Below are 20,917 nucleotides of genomic sequence, written 5' to 3'. Positions count from 1 at the left end.
TGTCGGTCTGTTAAATTCATATTATAATTAAAGTTGCTGTAGGCTCGACGATGCAGGCATAACATTCAAAATAAAACTTCCATGAAAAACAGAATTGTAAACTCCTCTACTGACTTCCTTGGTCACACGTCTGTACCGCCTACATACAGACACATGCACATCCTGTATGCAAGTGAACTCGATTCAATGATTATATGAGCTTGGCGATGTTAACTAAGCTGCCTGAAACTGACGGAAATGGTGGAGGTGTATGCATTGAAAGAAAATAATCATATATAAAGGACGCACAGAAGAATGGCTTTATTGATATTCCCAACGATTTTATCATTTTATCGTATTTCACAGCAAAATTATGCTGTAGCTCCTGATTGGATTTTCTAGTGTTGTATAGTGGAAAGTGTATACAGTGTCTATAAAAATTCTACACACCCCTGTTCAAATTACAGGATTTTGTGATATACAAAAATTAGCAACATAAATTATGTAAAAACCTTTTCTACCATTAGTGTGCCCTTATAACCTGAAAAAAAATTGCTCTTTTTAAGAGGGGAAGTAAAATAAAATAACTGAGATAATGTGGTTGCACAAGTGTGAACACCCTCTTATAACTGGGGATGTGGCTATGTTCAGAATTAACCCATTTCATTCAAACTCATGTTAAATGGGAGTCAACAAACACCTGCTACCAATTAGACTAAAGTGTTTCTGACTAACTCAAAATAAAGTTCAACAGTTCTAGTAGGTTTTTCCTGACATTTCTGTGGTTGTATTTTACAGCACAAGCCATGGTCCGCAGAAAGTTTCCACGGTATCAGAGTGATATCAATGTTCAAAGATAATTGTAAGAAGAAGGGAACAAAATAATTTCCAAGGCATTAAATATACCGCTAAAAAAAGTGAATGAATGAAGTGGGAAAAAATATGGCTTGACAGTAGCATTACCAAGAACTGCAAGTCCCTCCAAAATTTATGAAAAGACGAGAAAAAAACTGATCAGCGTGGCTGTAAAGGGGCCGTCGGCAACATTAATGGAGCTGTGAGAATTTTTAGCAAGTAGTTGCTGTTTAGTACATGACAATAATCTCTTGTCTTCTTCATTACTCTGGGCTATGGGGTTAGGGGGCAATACCTTATTTTCCAAAGTAAAAAACTCATGTAATCTCTCAGACGCTTGCATATGGATCTTGTTCTTTCGGTCATGACCTACATCTCGTGACCATAGGTTAGAGCAGGAATGTAGATCGACCAGACCTAGATAGAGCCTGCCCCATAAGTAGAAAATCAAGTTCAACATTCATTACTTGCATTTCTTCCTGTCGATATTTTTATGAGTGTGTGCATGAGCTAAGGTTGGTACTTGTGAATTTATTCCGTAAAACTCTGACTGTGGCTTATGTTTTAAATGGGTAAATTATTTATTAAGGTTTCTTTTCCTGCTAAGAACAAAAGCCCAATTGACCTGTAGTAAAAAAAATGCCACATTAAATCATTTACCTATAAAGATGATGGTATCAAAGCTGTGCAGGTGAGTAATTGCTCTACATTGGCCTTTTAAAGAAATCTGTTATGCACAGAATCCGCAATAAATGAACAGCGAGGGAGTCCGTCACTCACTGACAACTTAAAATCAACAACACGTCACAGGTCTAAAAACCTTAAAGTTCACACAAGAATACTTCCCTACTAATCAACAACACTCTTGCCCCAGTCCGAACTCCTTCCCCACTCTCTGCTCAGTTCACCCCTCAGTAGCCATTACCTTTCCGGGTTGTAGTCGTTCTTCAAGTTAAGCAGGAACAACAATAGCCAACACCAATGTTTACACAGCAAGTGTCCAAATAATTTAGAATCTAGACAGAAATCAATAGTTAGCAGTGTAATTCAGTAAAATCCAGATAGTAGCAAAAGATAAATGACCAAACAAGCAGGGAGTGTGTGTGTGAACTGAAAGTGATGTAGTGCTAAATACATTTAATTGCGTCTACTTATAGCGCTCAAGGCCTTTTCGGTTTTCCAGGTTTTTATGTCAACTTGGTCTCATCCATCAAACACTGCTTTAGAATTCTAGCAAAGTCCCACCCATCTTCTAACATAGTTGTATGTTGCCACTATCAAAGCCCTACCCCCTGTAGTTAACACTGTACCAATGGGCTGATATGTACTCATTGCAGACTAAATTATTATGATTATGAGTTTAAAAATTTGCTGAGCTCTTCGCCATCTCTTTCCAGCTCATCACCATAACCACATTACAGTGGAAACTAGTGCACTGGCAATCTAACACTTCCTCTATATTGCAATCCCAGCAGGCAAAGCTTGTCCACATCCATTAAGATGAACCTGAGCCACCAACGAGGCCTAATATCCATCCTCAAGGCACAACGGCACCATGTGATACCTGAAATTAAATTATGTTTACATAGCAAACCTGTGTGCCCAACACATCAATCTGGTCTAAATGGGAAAAGCAGAAACATCATCGTGTGCTTTGGGTGCTTCTTTATGTATCCTTGAGGCAGGAGGGCATGCCAATGTGACAATACAACAATCAACTTCAATAAAAACTCACCGATACACTCTTAGCTCAAGGCTCAGTAACCCCTAATTTATTTCCATCCTTAACATATTTACCTCATCGAGAGAAAGAAAACAGATTGCCAGAGGCAGTGGGAAGTAAGATGATTTGGAACTCAATTCTGTTCATTGCTTGCTGCCAGCATGATACATCATGGAGAATTAAGATGCCTCCCCCCCAACGCTGAACTTCGGCAGCCATATTGGCACATCTGTCAAGGGCCCATCTCCGACAGAGACAAATGGATCAATTCTGGCACACGTAGGCTGAGCCAAACGGGTAGCAATAACCATGATGAATAATGAGTCAACAAGGACCCCCGCTAAATCCATTTTTAACAATTAGCGCTGCTGCAGCTCTCAGCTTTTCTTTGGGAATACGTGCAGATACAATTACTTTGTTGGAAAAAAAAAAACATCAGCAAAAATGGAGGAATATAAAGGCTATTGTGCTCCAGTATTTCATCAACAGGTAGAGGCAAATGGCTAAATAATGCACATTTTAGATTCACAACTTTGAAGGAAATATCAGGAGCTGGTTGACAGAGATAAGCAGTATATTGTAGTTTCTGGGTCAAGTTCAAATAAAACGTAGAGTGCTCGATTAAGGGGCTTTGGCTTTGCTTCCACAAACAGCTGCTGGCAATTAAAACCTCCACTTGCTCATGGAAATATGCCTCGCCTCGGTTTCTTCAATTCTTGATAATTGTGGTGGTTTATTGTTTATATTATGGATGGATGGATGGATGGATGGATAGATAGATAGATAGACAGATAGACAGCATATTGTTATGATTATTATTTTTAATTCAAGGTCTAGCATCTGACTTCACGTTTTAATTTCACTTCAAACAAAAATTTCAGGAAAAATATGCCTCAAAAGATGCATGCATAGCTTGGAGGGCAAGCATATTCATGCCTGATGTGAGAAACTTAAGCTCAGTGATCATCTGTGGCTAATATCTCGAGACGAGCGTGGTCACAGGGCACCACTGTACATGACTCTGGCCGCTATTTGCGGATATTTGGAAAATAACCGGAAAATGTAATACTTTATAAATGTTTTTCTTGCTGTGTCCGAACGGTGGTGACTAAGTTGGTAGGTGCTGGCCAGTGTTGAAATGTCCTTGAGGGAGCTAGTGGACTCATAATTTCTTTCAATGCTTCATCATCTGCGTAAATGACAAGGTGGGTGAGCTCTAAATTGCCCTTGATGAGATGGTTGGCACCTTGCATGGCAGAAAGAGCTTTTTTTTTTTCCTGGCTTGTAGATTCCATAAAATGCCGCTTTTGTGCAGATGACGTTAATATATACGTTTGACTTTATCTTCGTTGTCAGACATGCTGTGTAAAAAAAAAAAGGAAAAAGGGACTCTGAGGACATTTAGACGCTGGATATCTTTATCCCTGAGGAGCATCTCCTGGGTTCCTTCTAAAGAATGCCACACAGTCGGTCGGCTTTGCTTTAAAGTCAAGTGCTACTAAATACACAGGGGTCTACCGGGAACAATTTTTCTCTCAACGCATTAACTTCCAGAAGGCAGCGCAAGCACCATGACGACATGGCATTGCTCTTTTGCCTTAGTAGAGGGTGTCAAGCCACAAGAGACAAAGTGCGTTGCTCACACATAGGTAGCCAGCCATTTTGAGGTTCAGATTCAACAAAGATGTCAGAAGCAGAGACGCAGTTTAAAAATGAAAATTACGCAGTTGGGTCTTTACACACAAAATACAAGCAGCAACAATTATACTTGTGCACGAGATAGCAGAGATATTTAGGGCTGGGTGATTCATATGATTTAATCTTTTGTTTTTTTAATGACATTTTTTTTTCCCCCTTTAACGGGTGACGCGCACTGAGACCTGGTGGGCGAACAGAGAGGAGCACCGTTTTTCATTTGTTCAGGTTTTATCACAGTTTTGTTGTTACATATTAATGCCTAAGGCAATACTTTTGTTAAATTACTGATGTTAAATTGTGAAGTATTTTTTTTTTATTAGAATGTATTAATTGTTGTGTTTAAAGTGCCACTTCCTCCAAGTTTTGAAAAATGTTATTGTCAATTGCTTCTTTCTATTGAAAGGGAGTAAAAAATTAAAAACAGAATTCTACATTTTGGAGAGAAAAAAATTGGGATTTTATGTTAAAGCCATATCGCCCAGCCTTAAGAGATATTTGCTAAACTATCCAAATCAGGAGACAGATTTCATAGATTGGCATAGAAAAGAAAAGTTGAGAAATGGATTCAGCCGTGATACAGTGGGTTCATGCAAAGCCAAAACAAACAACCCTGGCAATCAAGAGCAGTGAGTTAGCTAATCTTGCTTTGTATCCTCTAAAGTACTAATTAAGTTGGATCAACACTGCGATTGATTGAAAATGACATTCACTTCATTATGTGAGTTACGAGTGTAAAGATTGCGAATGATCATGAGCTACCTGAGTGAAGTAGAATAAAACAGCCAGACCAAGAGAAATAGAATCCACACATCTCCCAAAATTACAGGCTCTCAGCAGCCCGAACAGCTTGTCAAAGTGGCTTCAATCCAAACTTCTGTAACTGATGCTCTGCAAACACACTGACACTTGGAGTAAGGCGGATAAGCAACTCTGAGCTCACAGTCATTTACAAGTGAGATGAGCGCTTCAATCAATAGTTATTTTATTCATCTCGCTGTGAACACTGAAGGAACACAAATCATTTTACTGAGCATGCTTGACTTCTATCCGCTATGGATGACATGAATTTGATTCAGGGGACAGTCAAAAATTGAAATATTAGATTTCAAAAACTCGTGAAATATTGGATTTCCTCATATACTGTAGTCACTGAGGGCGTTACTCAACAAATGCAAATCTGACAGTATAAATCATATTTTTTCTATTGCACTCATTCGGGCTGTGGGTGAGCAAGACGTTATCCCAGCTGACTTTGGGTGCGAGGCAGGGTACACCCAGGACTGGTCACCAGTCAAACGCAAGACAACAACCATTCACGCTCACATTCACACATATGGACAATTTAGAGTCTTCAATATAACCTCACATGATTGTTTTTTAAAAACACAGTTAGATTGGATGGAGCGGAGTTTCGAACCCCAAACCTCAGCTGTGTGAGGCAGATGTTTTAACCACTAAAGCCCTGTGCTGGGACAGTATAGCATAATCTGAGCATCTTTTTGTTCTTGTTCAATTGGGGGATGGTGTCTATTAGAGGAAGCCATGATTTAGGGAAATATAGTAATTGTATACATAATTCTACATTTTGATTTCAATGCCATAACATGTAAAATATGATAAGGTATAAGGGCATAGCAAACAATCCATTGCCCTTGTGCAAAAAATAAAAAAATGCATAGAGTTAAAAATGAAACCATTGCTGAAACATTAAACAAATCATAAATTAAGACAGGAGAAATAACTAACAGGGTAGACGTAAAAGCTACAGAGATAAAAGGAAAAATGATGCATATGTTTGTTCCTGTGGGAGTCTTTTGTGAGTATGATATCATCCCTCGTATGAAAAATGCTTCTATCCCACATTCTCTCTCACACACACACACACACACAAACACAAGACATGCCTTAAATAACTTTTAATCAAATTTCATAGTGTGGGTTTTGAGGCTACTCACATCAAGGTTCATAAGCAATGCATATAGGAAAGTGACTTGTTAGATAAGAGCTCTCATTGCCTCATACTCTGAGGGAGGGCAACATTTTAAAATTAATACCTAGATATTTTTGCCTCATGATAATTGTTTGTATTTATTTATATAATGCTCAGCTTGCATGCATGATTGCATTGCAGTATTCTGGTAGCACCTGTAAAAGCGAGGTTATGGTTAACGCTATACACATGCTATACTGCCACAACTCTGTAGGTAAAAGAGGGAAAATTTTGACAAATTTGGATTTTGACAGCACGGTTTGACTGAAGAGACATTTAATGTTGACATGTCGGAAATAATAGAAGCAGTGCCTTAATTCATTATCAAATGCTCACAGGGTGGTGGGTCTGAAACTTCGTAGGGCTCTATGCATGTTAGGGTGCGTAGCGCAATGCTGAAGTTTTGTCTTGTCCTCACTACCTTCCAGCTTCAGCCTCAGCCAGCTGTCTGCATTTCTTTTTACACTCACTTGCACAGAGCAAATGCCCTTAATAACCATTTAGCTGCTGAGGCACGCTTGTCGGTCCTCTATTCACAGTCTTAGCTGCTAATTACCTTTTCAAGGCAATGGACATTTCTATGTTGCCTCAATGCCTTCCTTTTCTTTCACAGAGAGGTCAAGCGAGCTGACTGGTGAGGGATTAGCGAAGTGTACAATTCCACAGAAACCTCATCTTTGTTCTTATTATGAAACCATTTTATGTATAAAAAAAAATCCGTAAGCAGTAACGTATCAAGATGATTCCGATTGATGGGTTTGGTCTTCATTAAGGTGGATTGAAATATAAATCACAAGATCAACGATCCACACGCAATCGAAATACGTCAAATGGCGTAGCCGCTGCTGCAAATATAGGATTTCCTGCACAGCAGAGGCGGGCTGAAATGATACTCATCATTAAAAATGAATGACATTTTATTACATCTAACATTAACTTTTATAGAGGAGATGCGTGATTTCACGCAATAATTCCTACAGAGGCGGTCAGCTACTAATTAATTTGATGTTACCACCTGTTATGTTGAAAGGCAGGGTTCTTATCTACTTTCCATAATTGGATGTGGATTTAAAAATCTTTAAATTATCATGCTTTTCGTTGTCGCCGCCACTCTACTCAAGTCAATACATTTCAAAAAGCTGATGTTGATGCAAAATAATTCTAGTGAATTTAATAAATTACCCAATCAAATATATCAAATAAATTACTAAAACTGCCTTCAACCATCTGAAGAACATATCCAGAGTAAAGGCTTGCATGTGTCAAGCCGACCAAGAGAAGCTCATCCATGTTTTTATCTCAAGTTGACCCGACTATTGTAATGGTCTTCTGACTCGACTCCCTAAAAAGAGCATTGAACAGCTGCAGCTCATTCAGAATGCTGCGGCTCGGGTTCTGACCAGAACAAAGAGGTCAGAGCATATTACTCCAATTCTAAAGTCTGTACACTGGCTTTCAGTCAGGTTTAGAATAGATTTTAAAGTTCTGCTACTGGTCTAAAAATCACTAAATGGTTTAAGTCCTGAATACATGAATGAAATCCTAACGGAATATAAACCCAGTAGGGCTCTGAGATCGACAGACTCAGGTCAAATAGTGGAGCACAGAGTCCAAAGCAAACATGGTGAAGCAGCAATTAGCTATGATGCTGCACACAAATGGAATAAGTTGCCAACAGAAGTGACGTCAGCCCCAAGTGTGCATGTTTTTAAGTCCAGGTTAAAAAATCTTTTTTTCCCATGCTTTTTAGAGCATTTCCACTTTCAAATGTTATTTCTTGCACTGTATGCTGTTTTAATTGTATTTTTATTTATTATTATTTTTCCTCTTTGTTTTAAATGTTTAGAAGATTTTTTTTTCTTTGTTTTTAAATGCTTTTAATCATGTAAAGCACATGGAGTTACCATGTGTATGAAATGCGCTATATAAATAAATTTGCCTTGCTTTGCTAATCTTAAGGGAGGTGGCTTGGAAAAACAATGTCATGTTTCAAGTGATTACAAGCCCCTCTAACCTGTAACATATTATAGGAAGTGAAGTAGTGAAGTGAAACATTCACTTCTGGTGCCGGTCAACTGGGAGAGACTAAGACCTGTATCTTAAGTGACATGCACACCTTAGCAAACTTGCCCTGTTGCACCAATTGCTGCATATAAACATGGGCTTCTTCTGCAATTGTTTTATCAAATACAAACTGCCCCCTCAATGCAATCATTCACAGAAATGCATTACATTTCAACAGCAAGTTAGTTATTTTTCCAGATGCCGTTTTTGGACCTTGGCAGCTGTAAATACAATTTAACAGAGTGCTTCTCGCCTCCCAGACCCATAAAGTGAGGTGCCCTTTACCAAAGCACATAACCTCTATTTCCTGCTGGACAGCTTTGTTTGCACTGGGGCCTCAGGTGTCTGATGCAAATCTGTATGGCTGAACATGAAGCGGTGCTTAAAAACAACAACAACAACAACAACAACAACAACATGTGCTTAGCAGGAAAAAGTCCATGCTATTGAACAAGCATTAGTAAACCAGTCAGGTTTACTAATTTCTAGTTTCATGAGGAACCTCAAAATGTTGAACTGGAGTTAGATGCCTTAATAGTAAATGTAATGAATGCAGAATGTTTCTGGTTAAATCGTAACCCAAATTCAAAACCGTAGTGGCTGTGTTTACACCCCCCACAGTTTATACCCTGACATATCATTAATAAGTTCTCATATCAACATTTATTTTTTTCAGTCTTTGAACTTAACATCAGTTGTTGCCTTTTAAAGGCTGTGCATAACATTTCAACTTCCACCATCCACACCTTGAAGCTGCACATAATATGAGAACTCGTTTCAGCCAGCATCAAAGAATTAAGTCTGTGTGTGTTTCGGTTTTGCTTTTTCTTCTACGCAACTGTGAAGTAAGAGGACATCTTTAAAGCAGAAAGACTGCTGCAGAGTGCAAATATTTAATGGTATGTCCAGCCTTGCCTAGTATTTCAGTATCATGATCGTTGGAGATGAATGCTGGCAGTCATGTGGATGACTAAGCACAACAGTTACTGGTTTTATTTTTGCTAAGTTTCAACCTCCTGTTTTTATTTGTCCATTGGCTTTAAGGACTAATAATGTTCCTTAAAACATTGCCTCTTCAGTAAATAAAGTAAATAAAATATTATTGGCATTATTACTGGTAATTTGGACTCAAAGATGCATTATTCCAAATTGATAGATCTACTGGTATACGGGAAATGGTTTTAAAAGTTGACCAAATCGAAGACGAAGTACAGAACAGATTGTGGTTGACCTGTTGTACAATTTCCACTTGTCAAACAGATTGCAGCCGCATCCCTAAAGTATGCTAGAAAAACAAACGACACCAACACATAACAGTACAACCTCCGTATGAGTGGTCACTTTGGGCTGCAGTGTTTTTTCTAGTGGAGGAAAATATGAAGTAGGCAAGTCTTTATTTCCCAAAAGCACTTTGTTTGGCATTAAAAGTATGTATGCTAACAATAATGAGAAGCAGGAGGGAGGCCAAGAAATACAGCTGTTTTCACATCTAGGCCAACTGTTGCTGTGCGCGTCTGATTAAAACATTCGCCAGGAACGCAGATAAATCTAAGAGTTATATCTTAGTACAGTGGCTATGACTTCCTGTTAAAATAGAAGGGAGTTCGGGAGGATATGTAATGCATTTAAAAAAAAGAAAACGAAAACACCACTCATACAAATCATACAATTTCTCTCACAGACACCAATAAATTGAGAAGACAAACAACTGATTCTGAAATGAGAGATTTACCTGAGTAGGACCAGTAGGAGTCCCCAGCTGCCCTCCTGTCCCTTATTAGACCTGTGCCCCCCTGATGTCTTTCTTCAGTATGGTGAGGCTGGACATCTGATGCAACTGTGAGGAGAAGAGAACATTTAGGGAGGCCGCCAAAATAAGATTGCCAAATGTTAGTGTTGTGCTAGGCTAGGCCAGTGGGTTGTAAATATGACATTCATAGAATTTCTACCCTTGGAATTTTGTATTACTGCTTAAGTATCTTATCAAATGGAGGTTGCTGAAACTCCCAGCATGCTGGTAACCACGGAGAGAGATAATGATCAAAATACACTTCAGCAGCACCCCGATGTCTTGTCCTTAGAAGCAATAACAAGAAACGTGTGCCAACGAAAACCTCTCGCTTCCAGACCAGTAAGCATCGTTTGACATAGAGCCTGAATGGCTGGCAATGATCATCACCATCAAGACCTGCAGACAACAAGATTTGCCAGCCTGCAGAGCCGGTGATGTGTTGTGCACTCCAACAGTTACCAACAATTACATCCATTTGAGCAGCAGCTGGCCTGGAACTCAGCTGCACCACTGATGCGCTACAGTATGGCTGCCACAAGCAGTGACACTGTCAACTGCAAAGGATTCAATCACACAGTTTCTTGTTGTACTTTTGACAAGCATCAAACAGATTTTTTTTTAGTGTCTCAGACTTCAGAAATTATATTATATACATTGGAAGCTCTATAATTTATTTCCACTTGGAAATATAAGAGCCTAAAATCACACAAAACATCAAATTGCCGACGTCATGAAGAGACTGAAGGATTAACTCTTGGCGAGTTAAGCTTTTTCTTTGCTTTCCTGCATCACAGCACCCACCTCAGCAAAAGGTGTTAGAAGAATGATATGAGAACAGAAGAGTAAACACTTAAGCTATGCGAAGTGGGTGGATACATAAGTCATAAGACTCCATTCTTAACAAAACTGAAAATACTTTGTCTTTTTGGTTAAAGGTTTACAGTGGTTAAACTCTTTCTACACTTTTGTGACAAGTAGTAATGGTAAAACAACTAAGATGCAAATCACCTGAAACGGAACTTACTGGAACATAGGAAACAGCCTGACAACAGTCAGTACAGAAGAAGCAATACAATTAATCAAATATTGATTGCATACACACTAAACAGATACATTTTACCAAGCAGATAATATTAATAGTTTGTGGCCTAAAAACATAACAGCTAATGACTAGTATTAAAAATTATTAGAGCTGCACGATATGGCATTTGAGCATTATCATCGCAACATACGTGTGCGTCCTGTATTCTTTCATATCACAATATGTATCGCAGGATGAAAAAAAAAATGCAATTAAATTTTTTTCCAATATCATGCAGCCCTAAAAATTACTAGAGAAACTTTTTAACAATGGATATAATTTAACTGTCCATTACGCTCCATTCTGTGTCTATGAGGTGTCGTCAAAGAGTGAGTAATTTTACTCAATATTAGTTTTATTGGACGATAGGGCTGGTTGATATGGTCCCATCTCGATTATTATCTAAATTTTTTTAGATTGTTTGTCAACGTTTTTACGCAACAGTACAACAAATGTAGGCAAATATAAAATAACACGGTCAACTAGTTTACAGTCTTGACAGTGTTTTTGCAGGTATGCAAGACCCAAAATATACTAATTCCCTCCCTTGGGGCTAATCAAGATGCTTAAAATATAAACTATAAATTTCAAGTAATGACGCTACATATGGTGTTAATATTATTGCTACTTAAATGTGCATCATCTTTAATAACAATACAACCATCCATCGATCCATTTTCTGAGCCGCTTCTCCTCACTAGGGTCGCGGGCGTGCTGGAGCCTATCCCAGCTGTCATCGGGCAGGAGGCGGGGTACACCCTGAACTGGTTGCCAGCCAATCGCAGGGCACATACAAACAAACAACCAGTTGCACTCGCATTCACACCTACGAGCAATTTAGAGTCTCCAATTCATGCATGTTTTTGGGATGTGGGAGGAAACCCGGAGAGTGCCCGGAGAAAACCCACGCAGGCACAAGGAGAACATGCAAACTCCACAAAGGCGGGGCCGGGGATTGAACCCCAGTCCTCAGAAATGTGAGGCTGACGCTCTAACCAGTCAGCCAGCGTGCCGCCTAATAACAATACAGATATATCAAATATAACCCAATACACAAAACATTTAACAGTATAAAAATTAGCAGGACTGAATAGTGTCTTTTGCTAACAACAACATTCCTCAAGTCCAATATTTAAAACAGTAAACCCAAATGTCACTTTGCCTGCACTGACAACTCCCCCCAAAAACATACCAAAAACAAAACAAAAAACAAATGCACACACAAAAAATAAAAAAAATAACAGCTCACACTGCTGACAGAAAGTTTTAGTGGTTTTGAAGCTAGGAACCAGTACATGCCTAATTACCATTACAGAAGGTACATACAGTATTGTGTTAAAAATTTTAGCAAACAACTTGTTTCACTGTACATGAAACAAATATATGCCACAATAATACATGATGGCAATAGAACCCAGAAATCAATGAGTTAAAAGTCGTTGACTTTTATCTCTTGTATATCCAGCAACTCATAACCTCTCACCCCTCCAGCCACTTAAAATAATCTTGGCTGTTACGAATAGTTGCATCATTACTGGGGATTAATTAAACAGCGCTGCATCAAGACAATTTCTCCCTTGCTCTTTAAGTCAGCACATTGATGCCTCCAAAAATGGCATTCACCGAGGCGTGAGTGTATTCCAAATCGAACGCAACGTGCTTCGAGGAAGGTCACAGAGGTTACGGTGGAAACGTCATAAATAGCCGCGTTGTTATGATATCTATGAACTCGTGATGGATTAAAATGATGCGTGTGAAACAGAGAGGGAGGCTGTATCTGCTGCCGAGACTCAGAGCATGTTTGAAGGAAGGTTGTGAAACAGGAGGGCCGTGCAGGCTTTGATCAGAGCGCATAGGAGACAGCTCCATGTCAACAGTTTACTCTCATCCATGTCAGCTGTCCCCCGAGGCCAAAGGATTAAAGCCACAGCATCACTGATTGAGCCGAGCAGAAAATGCATTTTGTGCTGGGCCTCGGACGGAGGACAGCCTTGCTTAAACCATCTATGTTAAATCAAGGAAACTCATGCAAATTACAATTATATCTAATGGTTTAACACGGACGCATTGTACCTTTTAGGCACGTTTTAAAGTTTTTACATCTGATTACTTTAATAAGAAAGGTATCTTTCTTAATAAGAAAAGTATCAAAGGCCCTATGTATCAAAAGAGCATGTAATGTCTCGGCATACAAACTCCTTTCCCCCCTTTCATCGCCCTGAGGGCAATCTCCTCCGCTGCTCTACTGAGCTATTTGTTCCATAATATCACACTCAACAACAAGCCAAGAACCTCCCGAGAGCCTTGGGGAAAAAAACAACAACAGCCTAACAACCACCACAGGAGCGTTTCACCAGCATTAGACATCTGGGAGTCAAGTTAGAATATCTAGTGCATCCCAGGTATTAGCATCAAGTGCATGTAGTGGACAAGTGTGTTTAGTTACTCAGCTGCAAAGGATGAGGTATCTATTAGTGGTAAAGGCAATTATCAGGGAGGGAGGCCTTGACATGAACATACATATTTTAAGAACAATAACACAAACATTTCTGCGTCAAAACTACAGCCAATAATCATAAAACTATACACACAGACATTTGTTGCAGATGCACGCACTCAGTCTATGGGACATCCTTGTCAGTGAGTTATACAGAGAAAGAAAAAAAATGCCCAAGGTTTAGGGTCACTTTAAACAAAAACAAGGATGAAAATAAAGTGGTATGTCATTAGAGGAGCAAGATGAGATGGCTCAGGCATTTGGTTAGGATGCCTCCTCAATGCCACCCTGGTGAAGTGTTCCAGGCAAGTCCCACCTGGAGGATGACCCCAGCAAGACCCAGGATATGCTGGCAAGACTATGTTTTTCGTTGGACAGTCCAAATGGGCTCTAATAAGGTCATATGAAGTAATTAAGACACTAAATACATAGATTTACAGAACAACCACAACTTCAGATATACACATTACTACTCTAAATATACCGTAATTTCTCATGTATAATGCACATTTTTTTCCCACCAAAATTGTCAAATGTCAATAGTGCGCATTATACATAGGCATAGGGTAAAATAAAAAAAATTTAAACAGGCGGCACGGTGGACGACTGGTTAGAGCGTCAGTCTCACAGTTCTGAGGACCCGGGTTCAATCCCCGGCCCCGCCTGTGTGGAGTTTGCATGTTCTCCCCGTGCCTGCGTGGGTTTTCTCCGGGCACTCCGGTTTCCTCCCACATCCCAAAAACATGCATTAATTGGAGACTCTAAATTGCCCGTAGGCATGACTGTGAGTGCGAATGGTTGTTTGTTTCTATGTGCCCTGCGATTGGCTGGCAACCAGTTCAGGGTGTACCCCGCCTCCTGCCCGATGACAGCTGGGATAGGCTCCAGCACGCCCGCGACCCTAGTGAGGAGAAGAGGCTCAGAAAATGGATGGATGGAAAAAAACAACGTTCACATTTTATAAATGTATGCCGCCATCTAGAGGTTATGAAAAAGCTGTACACTTTCATTCCAATATGCCACCGCCCCCTAGAGGTTATGAAAAAGTTGTACACTTTCATTCTAGTATGCCACCGCATGACTGCATATATGTACAACTGTGCTCATATGTTTACATACCCAGGCAGAATTTATGAAATATTGTTTTTGTTTTGTTTGTTTGTTTGTTTTTTTAAATACAACTGATAACTGAACAACAACGATCATTAATTTCTTCATGGTTATGTTTTGTTTAATGATAATGCTTTTCTGAAATGCTTGACAGTTTAAATTGAATTCCATTACAATAAAAAATAAATTGTGATTCGCCTGGTCTTTCATGTTTTCTTTAAAAAATTGTACACATCTTAAAAATTCTCCCTGGGTAGTCAAACATGAACACAACTTTGTCATTTACTAAATAAAAGTAGGACTGTGAATTTCAAAATAAGAGCAACTATTACATGTTCAAATAAAGTGCTTCAGAATAATTATTTGAAAAAACTAACAAAATACAGATAATACTTCATGTTTTGATCATATGGGTAGAAGCAAAATCATGCATTGTAAAAATGCATTATACATAGGTCGAAGAGTTTTCCCGAATTTTTAGGTCAACTTTGGGGGTGCGTATTATACATGGGTGCGCATTATACATGAGAAATTACGGTACAGTAGACACTGTTGAAAAATGTGTGTTAATTATCATATAACCAATGTTTACTTTTTATTGACACCGTCAGTGATAAATAAAAAAAATGTTTCATGCAAAACTGAAAATGTGCATCATGATATGATGTACATTACATCCCACATATCACTTCTATCAAAAACAAATAATAAATAAAATAACACAGGGCTTGTTTTTGTTGCCTATCTATCTTTGAATAATAAGCAAAGCCACATGTTGGGGCAGTCTAATGCACACAACTCTCAATTTGCTCTTTCTGCTGCGGCGTGAAAGTTCACCACACCCCTCGAGGCTTCCCACAGGTCCCAAGAGCAGATAAGTCATAGCAGGTCCAAACAGTGTGGGTTGACTGATTCAGTGGGGCAAGGAAGATGCCACGCTGGGCAACAAACAGATTTGCTATTACGACTGCTTGAACAAATGTGGGATAAAGGAAGTAGAAAATGAAAAAATCTAAACAAAAACACACCAAAAAGAAATTAATATTGCTCTTGCCAGGGGGGATTTTTATCTTTGTCGCTGCAATTTATGTGGGAAATTGTTAAAAGGCATGGGGTCTTTTAACAGACAGGCAAAACAAGATTCTCATAGCTTGCACTTCTTTATTTATTATTGACTGGTATTAAAATTAATTGCCTACTAAATAAAAGTAGTCTTTCTAAAGAAGAAATTTCATATTTCCTCGATGTCTCTGTTCCAATCCAATTTTATTAGGACAACTGCTTGTTACATTTCTCCTGAATTAAAACTGGAGGTTTTAGTCCTTAAGATGATGATGTCACGCATTTGGACTGGAGAAAGCAAACCACCAAAAAATTTGGTGACGCAACCTTGACATGACAAGACAGATCACGCCGCCATTACAGTTCACAGAGACAACACATTCATTCTTTGGCAAGTCATCATGTGGCACACTTGGGTTTCATGTTAATTAGCCGAAGCAGTTATGACCTCCAACCTTGAAAGCCCAATTACCGTATTTTCACGACCATAAGGCGCACTTAAATTTTACATTTAATTAAATTACATTTTTACTCTTAAATTTCCTCCAAAATGGACGGGGCACCTTATCATGAATTCCAAATTCTGTAAATGTTGTTGTGTGACTATGATGAGCGCGCCGCTTGACTGACTGGGAGCATTTCCTGCCGACACGCTGCTTATATACAGGAAAGGCGGACGTGACTGAGGACAGCATGCAGACGTTAAAGGGTGACGGGTGCGTGTGAAAGAGGACGCTAAAGGCACGCCCCCAGTAGGTATATAGTGCCGAGGTGTGCATTGTGCAAAACAACATCGGTTTGGCTAAGGACCCCCGAAAATGGCACCTACGAAGAGACACGCATACGAAGCACAGTTTAAACTGCAAGCTATCAGTTACGCGGAGGAACATGGTAATCGAGCAGCCGCGAGAGAATTCAAGATCAACGAATCTATGGTTCGCAAGTGGAGTAAGCAGGACAACGAGTTTCGCCAAGTCAAGAAGATGAAGCTGAGTTTCCGCGGAAACAAGGCAAGGTGGCCGAGTTGGAAGACCAACTCGAGCAATGGATTAATGAGCAAAGAACAGCCGGGAGAAGCGTCTCTACAGTTAGCATTCGACTGAGTGCAATAACTCAGAGTTTGCCATCATTCCGGGAGGCTTGACGAAGGAACTCCAACCGCTGGACATCGGTGTAAACAGGGCGTTCAAAGTGAAGTTGTGAGCAGCGTTGGAGCGATGGATGACAGATGGCGAACACAACTTTACTAAGACTAGGAGGCAGCGCCGGGCGAGTTACGCCACAATTTGTGAATGGATTGTGGATGCTCGGGCTAACGTGTCTGCTTGCACTGTTGTTCGACCTTTCGCGAAAGCCCTACATCATTTCTGAACAGCCCCCCGGCAACGAGACTGACTCTGACAATGACGAGAGGGAACCTGGTGTGTTTGATGGAGAACTTGCCCCGCTGTTCATTTCGGATACAGAAGATGAGGACTTTGATGGATTTGTGGATGAGGATCGATCAAAAAATAACGTGAGTACATTGTTAAACTACTTCAATAAAGTACAACCGAACACAGTTTTGCTCCCGCTGCCTTTTTAAAAACATTGTTTTAGCGTGCATGCATGCTACCGTATATTTTAAGCTAGCGTACGTTTTACCATGCCTGCGCCCAATAATACGGTGCGCCTTATGTATGTCTTAAATACAGAAATAGAACCCGTAACTGAAACTGCGCCTTTTAATACGCTGCACCTTATGGTCATGGAAATACGGTACTATAATAATTTGCGACATAGCACTGTGACTCTGCGCCAACATGACTGTCGGAAACGAGAGACACGCCCAAAATCATTTTCACGATTGCTAACCTGAGACCATTTCCGGGCACAAATTGTGTGATCAATGAGATAATGCCAACCTTGTTGCTTAATGATGTGCAACGGCCAACAATTTAAAGTGTCAACATTTGCAACTCACAGATATCAACGGCATCAAGTAGCTGCTGGTTTCACTTTATTAAAAAGATATGTCAACAATAACATGGCTATCCGCAGGAATTAAAAATTCAAACACCATGAAGTTTGTACAATTTTGAAACAGACAACATCTTTTGCCGGCTTCTCGTCACACAAAAGGTTGAGAATTCAGCAAATCTTGCTAGACTCCAGCTCGTGATTATCTGAAGGATTGACTCAACGCGTTTTGATTTTTTTTCACCATGTCAGAAGGGAACCAGTGCTGCAAATAGGAGAAATGTGAGTACAGTCCCGGAAAATGGAACTTCTCGCGATGGACCAGTAGCTTGTTTTATGTCACATGTTTCTGTCCTGGCTGCTCAGCACAATAGCCAACATCTATAATAACAAGTAAAGAATGGCTGCCACAAAAAGCGCTGTAGTCTTAATGTGACGAGACACACCTCCTCGCCAAACAATCTTTTCTCTGCACATCATAGAAAGTAACTGTTCAGTGCACATTTGACTGATTTTATGATATTGTCATTGTTTTGATTTCCTAGGTTTCCTACAAGAGTGCTCCACCCGCCTCCCGGATTCTGATCAACCTATAATGTTCCACTCTCCAGTATTAGATATTTCTGCATGATTTTGTTTGGCCAGTCTTTATTTTCTCAATGCCTTAAAAAGCTAAGATTGTCCTATCTTATTTTAGTTGACATATAACAGTATACATAACTCTGTGTACAGATTGTGAGAAATTAACACAAGTAAAAGATATACTCCACCAGGCTTTGGGAGGGCAAAAGTGTTTGGTAGCAGCATGAATGAAATAGCTGCAGAAAAGCTGGGGATGTATTCATGCCATTACTGTGTGATGTCGCGCCTCATGATCTTGGGAACGCTCACATCCCTTCAGTTTCATTTACAAAACAAAAAGTCAGCTTGCCTTGTAGCAATATAGCATGTTCCCTGACATGAGTTCATCTTGTTTGGTGAACACCTTCACTCTAAAAAGGTGATAATTAACACTGCGCTTATAACAACCATGTGTGAGCACTTTATGTAGCACTTGTCCTGCATGTGCCTAAAAAGGACAATATGTCAGATGTAGCATCTGGATGAAATGCAATATTTTCTCACATGTCAATCAGTCTTTCGCATTCCTGCCAAGCAGCCTGCTTTACATTCATCAGCCAACGCACTCTTTGGACGCTTTGACAGAAAGGGAAGCAAACCTCATTCCTCTTCAAACTATTTCCACATTTTCAGTTAGCGGCAGAGAGAAGGCCTACCATTAAATGGACTAATTAAGACCCCCACCACCACCAAACAAAAACAAAACTCCCATTATTTTGTCTGAGTTTGCACCAAACAGAAGTGAGCTGGGGGGTGGTTTAGCAGCCATCACCAGAGTGTAACGGCTCCTGATTTAAAGTGCTTTGCATATGAAGCAAGAAATAATAATACATTTGCACACAGAGAGACAGCTGCTGTCTGTACAATCTCATCAGCAAAGCATTGAAGCAACTGTCAAATGACATCTGGTTCCTTTGAACAGGTTTTTAGTGAAGCGCTAAAACACACGCAACTTTTTGACAAATGCTTAATGCAGGCTTTATGGCCATTCTATTCACCTTCAGTTAGGGCTTTGTGGGTCTCCATTTTTACATTTTAAATGTGTGTTACAAAAACAAACACCTATGTACAGAGAAACTGGGCAAAGACTGAGAATGGAGCTCAATTCCAAGTCAACCGACTTGCTTTCAAATGAGGACCAATTTCAAGTCTGGTGGGGCGTCGCAAGTCATTGCGTGTTAAGGGGAAACGAGAAATGATTGGCTACTGCCGGAGCAGTAAATCATTTGGATGAATTTCTACCATGTCGGAAATTTGGTCAGCTGCGACTGTGATCTTGCAAAGATTAGGCAGAGTTACCAGCCTTGCGAAGTGGATGAAGAGCCAGCCAAAATCAAGTTCGGATAGACGTTGTTTCTTGTATATGACTATATGTACCAGAGTATCTTTCTATGCGTTTTCAGCACAGATCAGAGCACTCGCAATGAGCGGAGGCATATTACTTTGTTGTTAGGGTTAGGGGTTTCAAGCATTGAAACAATGTGAGTCTACATACATTGGAAAGATCTTCTTGATCAGTTCTGACACTTGACATCAGTCCAACTGATACCTACAAGACAAGAGCATAACAGCAACAATCCAAGCGCAGCGTGAGAGCACTTCACTCATACACTATGAGTTGGAATGTAAGACTTCTAAAATCTAACAGTAAGGTACAGTATATGCCTAGCTGAAGGGAGTATGTGGGGGGGGGGGGGGGGGGGGAAAGGGATCTTAGAGTGGGAAGTGTATGTGTTTCTCATTCCTGGGGTAGTGGGCGAGGCGGCTCGATATCCCCAAGTGTTCAAGTCGCACCAGGGACCCCACAAACACGAGAAATGCCAAGAGCAGCCAAAGCTCAGGCGCGGGGAGACTACCCTGACTGCCAAAACGTCAAGCTCACAAATACTATTCAAATCCCAATGAAGAGATTTCAGCTTACATAGCTAAAACCAAACAAGCCTGTTCAGCAAAGAGTACACAATAACCCCTTGGCCAGATAAATGAAGCCCTATTACAGTACAATTAAACCCAGTAGTCTGGCATTAAAACAGTTCCTTGGGGAGGGGGGGGGAATCCAATAGTCAATTTAGAAATTTACCTTAAGACCTTGTCATGTATTTTCCAAGCCTGATGGCCTATTGAGACCAGTCTGGCTTTTTATTCATCATATTAATTGACAGGTGGTGCTATTCCAAACAGTGGCGAGATGTTTGTTTCAATGCCTTGCTGGGCGCTGGGAACCTCAAACACAACTTCCTGGAGAGACACTGAGAAAATAAGTAGAAGTAGTGCCAGAATGAACGGCACCAACTTTGAAATAACTCCAGAACACACATACACACGCACACATACACACACCCTCTTGGGCATTGTGTGTATTCCGGCCTTGGATTGCCGTCCAAACAGAAAACAATTTAGCTTGAGATTCATCAGGGAACTGGAACAACAAAGCAAGCAAAATGGGAGGAAGGGCAAGGAAGGCATACTCATCTTGCTCATTAGGC

General features: G+C 40.0%; 1 protein-coding gene across 1 annotated transcript in view; it reads right to left on the bottom strand.

The window, feature by feature from the left end:
* ca16b (carbonic anhydrase XVI b) overlaps positions 1-20,917 on the bottom strand; it is a 109,835-nt gene that overhangs the window by 66,699 nt on the left and 22,219 nt on the right. Inside the window, exon 2 of the mRNA XM_061687535.1 lies at positions 10,042-10,146. Within this exon, the coding sequence (XP_061543519.1) occupies positions 10,042-10,146 (105 nt within the window). The remainder of the gene's footprint in view (positions 1-10,041; positions 10,147-20,917) is intronic.

This window comes from Phycodurus eques, chromosome 10 (genome assembly GCF_024500275.1).
Source record: "Phycodurus eques isolate BA_2022a chromosome 10, UOR_Pequ_1.1, whole genome shotgun sequence".
In the NCBI taxonomy this organism is placed as follows: Eukaryota; Metazoa; Chordata; class Actinopteri; order Syngnathiformes; family Syngnathidae; genus Phycodurus; species Phycodurus eques.
Note: the sequence above shows the minus strand (reverse complement) of the source record. Positions and strands in the feature narration are given on the sequence as shown.